Here is a 9,550-nt window from a genome sequence, read left to right as displayed (position 1 = left end):
CATAAGGTTGCTATGAGTCGATACCAACTTGATGGCACCTAACAACAACAACAATAAGAAGCTAGAGTCCTGGTGTGGCGCTGTAGGATAAGCACTGGACCACAAGGTCAGTGTGAATTACAAGGTGGCAGTTCAAACCCATCAACCTCTCCTTAGAAACCCTATACAGGGTCGGTATGAGTCGGAATTGACTCAACAGCACTTGATAACCACAACAAGAAACTAGGAGTCCTGATGTGGCGCTGTAGGATAAAACACTGGACCCAAAGGTCGGTTTGAACTACATCGGTGGTTTAAACTCACCAGCCACTCCTTGGAAACACCTATATAGGGCCGTGATGAGTTGGAACCAATTCGATGGCACTTAACTACAATAATAACAATGGCTGCTCTAGGAGTCCTGGTGTGGCACTGTAGGATAAGCACTGGACTGCTAACAACAAGGTTGGCAGTTCAAACCCACCAGCCACTCCTCAGAAACCCTATGTTGTTGTTAAGTGTCCAGCTCTGACTCTCATAGCGACCCTGTTTAGTGTTTCTGAGGAGCGCTAGTGAGCTTGAACCACTGACCTTGCCCTTCAAACTGACCTTGCAGTCCAGCGCATAAACCTGCAACACCACACCAGGGCTACCTAAGAAAGTACTTTCTGAGGAGTTAAATACTTTGCCACATGCAAACACTGGAAAGCACCTAGCATTTATAAAGTTTTTAAAAACCCTTAGCTGGTGTGATGATGTTTCCTGAGTTCCTCATTTGGGTTGCCCAAGTGATCTTCCTAAGGCACATGTCTCATTACAAAATCTCTTATTTAGAATCTTAGAGGATTCCCCATAGCACCAGTGGAAACCCCGAAGCCTAGCAAAGCATACAGTTTTCTGAGTTGGCCCTTCTTACTTCTAGAGTTTTCCCATATCACTCACTCTCCCACCCCCTGCAACCGCCCCGCCCCCCCTACACACACACACACACACACACACACACACACTACTCTCAGATCATTCAGACTACAACCTGTAAGTCACAGACTCTGTGAAGAATACTTTCGCCCTCCATTCCCCATTCATCACCCTTTTGTATTTTCTTCATGGCAATTATTTCTACCTGAATGTATTTACCTTGTCAATTTTACTGTCTGACTACTCCCTTCAGAAACATGAGCTCCGCTAAGTTAGTGGCCTGTCATCTGACCTCTGCAGCCTCAACACCCAGAAGAGGTCCCGGGACATGCTGGGCACTCAGTACATACGCGTCTAGTAAAAAACTGAATTCCACCCTGCATCAAACTGACACTACTCTACTTAAATTCCTCTCCTATCTTCTGAGCCTAGACTACTCTCTGCCCTCAAATATCATCACCCTTGGATTGCTCTCTATAGATACAGATTAAAAACTGAGCCTCCAAAACGGGGTTCTCCCTCTGTCACCATCCACAAGCTAACCAGCTTCGTGGAATCCATTCAGACGCATGTGTGTTAAAACTGAACAGTACTCCTCAGGATGAACCACTTTGGGAGATCTCAAGTTTCCATATCCCTGGCCAGGTCTTGGGTTCTCCGCTCCACCTCCAAGTTGAGTGTGCCAAGCTCAAAGCTTCCTGGACATTACCCACAGCACTGCGCTTTCTCACAGTAGTATGAGCCACACCCCACTGGCAAAAAAGGTGTGGGGACTAAACCCTTCAAAAGTAAGGCTGATTGAAATCATCATATAACCCCAGGTCTCACTTCTTGTTTACATTCTCTCTTCCCCATCTCTGCCCTCTGGGCCAAGCCTAGTCGGGAAGGTTGGTGTCCTGATGGGTCACCAACTAGCTGGCAGCAGAACAGACGGATTTGAGTACACTCAGCTCTGGCATGCTGGGGTGGTGGGCTGTGGATTCAAGACGCTCGTCTACCAACTGAGCGCTCCAGCGATCGCCAGCCCTGTGTGGGCGGACTCAAGAGCTCACGTGCGCTCACTGCGCCCACGGGCAAGACCTGCGGAACCGCGCCCACCTCCCGCACACGGCCGCTCTTACCCGAAAGTCGTGGGCAGTGTCCTTGACTGGTTGCACGCGGTGCCCCTGGTGCCGGGGGTCGGCCTGGCACGAGCAACACAGCAGCTCCTTGTCCTCGAAGCAGAAGAGGCTGAACTGGGCGCGGTGCAGGCGGCAGTGGCGCGGGGATCGATGCCCAATCCAGCGCGCGCCCTCGGCCTCCTCGCGCAGTAGTTTCTCCACCAGGTTGTTGAGGGTGTGATTGGTGCGGAGATCTGCTAGGGACGCGCGATCCTTGCACACCGGGCAGGCGGGCGCCACCTGCACCTCCCAGCTGCGGGTCACGCACACGCGGCAGAAGTTGTGACCGCAGCGCAGAGTGACGGCGTCGCGGAAGGGGTCGTAGCAGACCGCGCAGAGCAGCTCCTCTTTGAAGGACCGGGAAGGACCGGGGGACGCTGCGGGGCTCGGCTCCATCACTGGAGCCCAGGGTTCCAAGAGCCTGCAAACTACGTTCCCGCCCTTCCCACCCAGCTCGCTTCGCGAGGGGCGGTGCCGATCCCCTTGAAAAATGAATGACAGCGGCTCTGGACCATTGTGCGAGGCGCAGTTGGCCGGAGCCTCCCCAGTTCCGGTCGGTTTGGGAAATCGCGGAAGAACGGGGCGGGATCCCAGTGCCCGCTTGGTCTGAATCCCGCCAATCCAGGCGAGCGGGGTCCGCCAGTTTAGCAAAGGAAAAAAGTCCTCAACGGTGCTGAGTTGGAACCGACTTCCCCTCAGACCGGCAGCCAACCAGGCAGATGCACCGGTACTTACTTGTCCTTGGAAACTTACTTCCTGTTTGAATCGGCAGTGAAAGTTATCCCTTCCGTAACCAATGCTTCTGAAATCTTGGGCCAGATTGGTGGCAACAGCCGGATTTTCCAACTTCCTGGTTTATAAATAGAGGTTTGGGCTTAAAAAGCCATTAATGTATTCATTACTTTGTTGTTGTTATTAAGTGCCATGGAGTCGGTTCTGACTCATAACGATCCTGTATAGGGTTTCAGAGGCTATATATCTTATACCCTCGGAGCGGCTGGTGGGCTCAAACCGCCGACCTTGCAGCAGTCTAGTGTTTATTGTTCAGAGCCACTGCGCTACTGTTCATTACATGTTGTTGTTATGAATGCTGTGCTGTCTAGTCGCTTATGACTCATAGTGGCACTAGGTTTATGAGCAGCAGTTGGTGGGTTTGAACTGCCGACATTGTAGATTTCAGCCCAGTGCTGATCCACACCAGAAATCCATTTGTTACTTAGGTTTTATGGGGTTTTTTTCAAAGACCTGTTACTGCTCCTCCATTACTAGTTTACTTATTTTAACCAGTCTTATCCTGGCCCACTAAAATAAGGATTAAACAGGTGAGGGAAGAATATGCTGAGAAAACCCGACTCTTGTTTATGGTCGAATAAATTCACAAGCATAATCTTTCAAAATCTGTTTTTCAACTGTAAAATGACATTTTATCTCCCATTAAAACAGAGATTGGGATGTGTGCAAAGATAATTTGCCAAAGAAATTAGGATTTCTGTGGGTCAAAGAATCTACGCTGAATTCTTGCCTGGTGTTGCAGGTCTCAATCCTTCCAACTCCCAGTTCTTCCTAATTTAGTTGGGTTTTGTTTGTTGTTTTCAATTTGCAGTCTTCAAGTGGAGGATTCCATCTCTTCTAACACACTTTGAAAAGTTCTTGGAAGAATGGAATTAAAAGGTTAATGGGGTTTTTCTCAAGCTTTTTGAAGCCCCTTATCTGTCTTGTGAGCAGGAGCACAGACTGCTCTTTCCAAGAATGTTTCTATGTTGAACAGTCTTGGAAGGCAGAAAATAGTAGCTTCTTCCAGGCAAAGCTCGTTACAAAGGATCTGGGTTTTCTACATTCAGGGTTCCTCTGATCCTTCATTTTATTGGCTTGGAAATTGAGATTCTGAAACTGACCCAAATGGTGGGATGATAATCTGATGGCTGTTATTGCTAGGAGAAATAAATTATCTTTTACTGCTGACCCAGGAGCCTCATGTTTTCTACCAGCATCCATGAAATTATGGCAGGCTAACTGGTTAGTATGCAAGTAGAGTAAAATCTCAGATCCTTTTGTGTTCTTAAGATTTTCTCCTAAAATTTCCTCAAAATAATCAGTTTTTCACAGTGTCAAGAGGATAAATACCACTAATTCTTAATCACCTTCTGCAGTGTTTCATATATGTAGCCCATGTCCTTTCTGGGGAACTTGCTAAAAGCATAAATTTCTGGGCTCACTTCAGATTCAGTCTCTTTTATGTTAGGAAAAGATTGGGAATCTGCATTCCTGAATACTCTCCAGGTGATCCTGATTCACACTAACATTTTGCTGTTGTTATTAGGTGCCATTGAGAAGGTACAGACTCAGCAACCCTGTGCACAACAGAACGAAACACTGTCCTATCCTGGGCCAACCTCACAATTATTGCCACACTTGAGCCCATTGATGCTGCCATTTTACCAATCTATCTCACTGGGGGATCTATCTCTTTTTCTCTGACCCTCCACTTTACCAAACATAATATCCTTCTCCAGGACTGGTCCCTCCTGACAATATGTCCGAAGTATAAGAGAGAAAGTTTGGCCATCCTGGCCTCCAAGGAGCACTCTGGCTGCACATCGTCCAACACAGATTTGTTGGTTCTTTTGGCATCCCATGGTACTTTCAATATTCTCCTCCAACACCATAACTCAAAAGCATCAATTCTTCTATGGTCTTCCTTATTCACTGTCCAGCTTTCGCATGCATATGAGGTTATTGAAAATGCCATGGCTTGGGTCAGGTACACCTTAGTTCTCAAGCTGATATCTTTGATCTTCAACACTTTAAAAAGGTCTTGTGCAGCAGATTTGTCTAATGCAATACGTCGTTTGATTTCTTGACTGCTGCTTCCATGAGTGTTGATAATTGATCCAAGAAGAATGAAGTCCTTGACAACCTCAATCTTTTCTCCATTAATAAGAATGTTGTTTACTGGTCCAGTGGTGAGGATTTTTGTTTTCTTGACATTGAGATGCGATCCATACCAAAGGCCGTGCTCTTTAATCTTCAGTATCTTTATTCTAGATCTAGCCCCAGGCTTCCAGTTATGACTGATGTTTAGTCTAAAAATGAAGCCTAGAAGTTATAGCTAAAATAGTCTATAGATGAGGCTAATAACTGTATGACTGGTGCTTGCATGGGAAGATTGCCTCTTTTGTAGTCTTATTTTCTTTCACTGTGTTCACTTATCTGTCCCAGTTGCTCTCTGTGTGTTTCATTCTCTACGTAAATGATTTTCCATACCTGTTTGATTTTTGTCAGATTCCCTCTGAGTGGGGTCACAAATCAGAACAAGAGTGGAGGTGGTTGAAATTAACGTTTTTGTTTTGTTTAGAGTAGAATACATAGATAAATGAAACCAATAATGTTCTAAGTAGATTATATGTTGTTGTTGTTAGGTGCCATCGAGTCAGTACTGACTCATAGCGACCTTATGCACAGCAGAACAAAACCCTGCCTGACCCTGGACCTGTCTCACTACTGTTGCTATGCTTGAGTCCATCGATGCTGCCACTTGGCCAATCCATCTCATTGGGGGTCTTCCTCTTTTTCTCTGACCCTCCAAGTAGAATATCTAGTTAACGTTAAACTGATAATGTTCTCAGATCATTCTGGAAATCAGAAAACATCTTGGTTCTATTCCAAGCTCCATCACTAACCCAGGGTATGACCGGTGTCATATAATTTCATTTTTCTAACTTCTATTTCCTAAGCTATAAAGGAGAGATGAACATAATTAAGCAAAGTTCTTTCTAGTTCAGACACTCTGAACTTATTTTATCTTTAGCATTGTTTCAGGAAAGAGGGAGACTAAGAGTTAGAGACTGGGAAACGAGACCTTGGTGATTGTATCCAATCTGTTACCATCTAGTTCTTCCTTAGTGAGAATTACTTTCTTTAAAGAACTCTGAAATTGAGGGCCTGTCATGGTTACAGTTGCGTGTCAACCTGGCTGGGCCATATTCTCAGTGGCTTGGCAGTTTTGATGTAGTCATCCCTGTGATGAGATCTAATACAATATAATCACTTCCATAATGAGATCTGCTATAAGCAGCCAATCAACTTAAAGGGAGTTTCCTTGGGGGTGTGGCCTGATTCTAATATATGTGAATGCTCTGGCAAAGCTTGCTTACTTTGTGCTGATCTGGTTTCTGCATCTGGTTCATCATCTGATCTCTAGTTAATTGAACTTGAGCCAGCAGCCTGCCGTATTGCCTGTCAGTTCTGGGAGTTGTCAACAACCTGAGAGCTTACCTGCCAATCTCAGATACTTTTGTCTGGGCAGCCTGCAGCCTACTGTCTGACCTGCTGATCTTAGCTTTGTCAGTCCCCACTGCTGCGTGACTCAGAAGAAGTCTCCAGCCTGACGTCTGACCCACGGACTTGTCAGCTTCTACAATTCTATTAGCCATTTCTTTGAGCTGAATCTCTCCGTATATGTGTGTGTGTATATATATATATATAAGATTTACTGGTTTTGCTTTTCTAGAGAACCCAGCCGAAGACAGGGCCTCTGTATGTCAGTTTGACTACTGTATGTCACTGCCTCTAATTTTCTCATTCCTGCCAGCCACTGTTAGGTTTCTAACCTCCCTATCATAACCATATACATTTATGGAGGGTATGATAGCTTTTTTAATGTAATTGGAAAAATGACTCTTATGTGCAGAGGTTAGAAAGAGAAATGGCCCTTTCTGTCTTTCTTTTTTTTTTTAAAGCAGTGAATTGGAAGTGGCTGCTGCAAATAACAAGGAGAGATTATTAGAGTAGGTTTAAAAACAAACAAAGACTCTATTCTGCCTTAACGAAATGTACTTTAAATGTAAGGAATCCCTGAGTAGTGTAAACAGTTAACATGTTCAACTGATAACTAAACGATTGGTAGTTTAAGCCCAGCCAGAAGCATCCCAGAAGATGAAAACTCAGCCACTGGAAACCCTGTAAAACACAGTATTACTCAGATACACATGAGGTTGCTATGGGTGGGAATTGATTCAGTAGACACTAGTTTGACTTGTTTTGAAATATAAATAAGTTAAAAGTAAATGGATAGGAAACACTAATCAAAACAAAACCAGTTTGTTGTTGTTATTGTTGTTAGGTGCCATCAGGTCGGTCTGACTCATAGCAACCCTCTGCACAATAGAATTTAACACGGGCTGGCCCTGTGCCACCCTCACAATTGTTGTTAGATTTGAGTCACTTGTGCTAATCCATCTCATTGGCAGTATCTCCCTCTTTTTCACTGATCCTTCAATTTACCAAGCATCATGTCCTTCTCCAGGGACTGACAACATGTCCAAAAATTGTTTGGGTATATTTATATCAGACAAAGCAGATTTCTGATCAAAGAATATTATTTATTTAATCTTCCCCTCTACTCCCTTGTGGACTTCTGGTGTGGCTCTGTCAGCTAATGCGTCAGACTGCAAAGTTATTTGAACTGCAAGGTCAGTGGTTCAAGCTCACCAGCTGCTCCTTGGAAACCCTATACTAGGTCGGTATGGGTCGGAATCAAGTCAATAACACTTAACAATGACAACAACAGCAACTCCCTTGTATCATTCTAGGTACTATGGGATCAGCACTGGACAGCAAAGAATAAGGTCAGCAGTTCAAACCCACCAGTTGTCCTTCAGAAACCCTATACTGAGTTGTTATGAGTTATTACCTACTTAACAATAATAACCAAAAGGCTGAAAAAAGAAAATGGAGTTCTGCTGTGGCATTGTAGGATAAGCACTGGATCGCAAGGTCAGTTTAAACCACAAGGTTATAAGTTCAAACTCCCCAGCCACTCTTCAGAAACCCTATACAGGTTTGAGTCAGAATGCTATGAATCAGAAGTGATTGGACAGTACTTAGCAACAACAAGGCTAAAAATATGGGAAATGCAACATAAGATTATTTAAATGAGTAGATGCCTGATATGACATAACTGGAGATCTGGTGGCCAGGTGGTTCCAGGTTTGGTTTTGTTCATAGCTCAACTCGAGGCTCTGATTTCTTTCTGTCTTTCTGCTCTCCCTATCGCTTCCTCTGGTCAGAAAATGCCAGCAGAAACTTTAAGCATTATATCCTAATAAGAAACAGTATCTGGAAACAAAACAGGGCCATTTCTCCCATGTATGTCTCATTTTCAGAGCTAAGAAACCCTTTAGTAGACTTTCCCTCAAACTTTATTGGCCAGAACTAAGTCACATGCCCACCTCTGAACTGATAGCTGCCAGGAGAATAAGACCACCATGATTTACATGGACCTGTTATGATTTACCTGAGTCACATGGTGGAGGGATGGTCACTAAAATACATTCTTATTTGCTTTTTATTATGGTAGAACAGGAAATTGTCACTGAGTAGACAATTATGGACTCCTGGTGTGGTGCTGAAGGATCAGCACTGGACTTCGAACCACAGGTTGGCGGTTCAAACACACCAGCTGCTCCTTAGAGACCCTATACAGGGTCGCTCTGAGTCAGACCTAACTCAATGGCATTTAACAGCAAGACAACTACAGGTCCAGTAGTTGTCATTCAAAATTAACAGATTTCACATAAATATTAAGATTTCTGTCTTTGCTTTTAAAAATGAAAAATCTGGGAGAACAAACAAGGCAGCGGATTAGGTAGAAGTGCAGTGAGGAGCTCTATCAGCAACAACATAGAATAATGGACCAAGCAGGCTTAGGGAATGGTCCCAGAACTCTAAACTACATATAAAGGAATATTTAGAAAGTTGGAAGACTTACAGCCAGTAGAATTTGTAGCAGAAGCAAGAAATCCAATGCTGTCTAATCCAAGGTGCTTAGATGTTCCCAGAGCCAACATCTTGGGTGAGACTGAATGGGGGAAGGATCAGAGGAGCCACAGATGTCTCACAGAACTGCAGAGATAAAGGTGTGGACATTCTTGTTATTATATCTGTTTATTGGCCTCTCACTGTCTGTGCACCTCCATTCAGGTGACTAGAGGGGGTGCCTGAGCAAGTGGGCACCCACACCACACCCAGAGGGTTCTATTACACATGCGCACAGATCTCAAAATTTAAAGGGACAGATGCCTCTTACAAACAAACGGCAGTGCAAAACGGCCACAGCCGATCCTGAACTGTTTATCACTAGGAAAAAGGCCTGAATGGGAAGTTGTTGAGCAGGACCGGCAGACTAAAAAGGAAACAGGCTGAAAATTAAATCCTGAGTTACATCATAATGACCAACTATGGCATCTTGAAATTTCTCAGGAAGAATAGTGAAAAGGAAAGCCCATATCCTGATCGCATCTACCTGGAGGCAATCAGAAAGCATAATAAAACACAAACTCATGCCAAAGCACACACTCATCTAAGTATTAAGGCCACAGCTAACTATGGAATATGCCCCCAAACCAGAAACAGATGACCATATCAGCACATGTCCAGACACGAGATCAAGTGACTGAAGCAAATGAGCTGGAGGTAGACCTACACTCCATACT

General features: G+C 44.4%; 1 protein-coding gene and 1 pseudogene across 1 annotated transcript in view; both read right to left on the bottom strand.

The window, feature by feature from the left end:
- The window catches only part of LOC102833783, a 4,776-nt pseudogene extending 3,549 nt beyond the window's left edge, over nt 1–1,227 (bottom strand).
- The window catches only part of TRIM35 (tripartite motif containing 35), a 22,477-nt gene extending 20,024 nt beyond the window's left edge, over nt 1–2,453 (bottom strand). Inside the window, exon 1 of the mRNA XM_006864357.1 lies at nt 2,019–2,453. Within this exon, the coding sequence (XP_006864419.1) occupies nt 2,019–2,453 (435 nt within the window). The remainder of the gene's footprint in view (nt 1–2,018) is intronic.
- Nucleotides 2,454–9,550: the final 7,097 nt, after the last annotated feature.

The sequence above is a fragment of the Chrysochloris asiatica genome, unplaced genomic scaffold (assembly GCF_000296735.1).
Source record: "Chrysochloris asiatica unplaced genomic scaffold, ChrAsi1.0 scaffold00064, whole genome shotgun sequence".
Taxonomy (NCBI): domain Eukaryota; kingdom Metazoa; phylum Chordata; class Mammalia; order Afrosoricida; family Chrysochloridae; genus Chrysochloris; species Chrysochloris asiatica.
The sequence above is the reverse complement of the archived record's forward strand: the minus strand, read 5'-3'. Positions and strand labels throughout refer to the sequence as shown.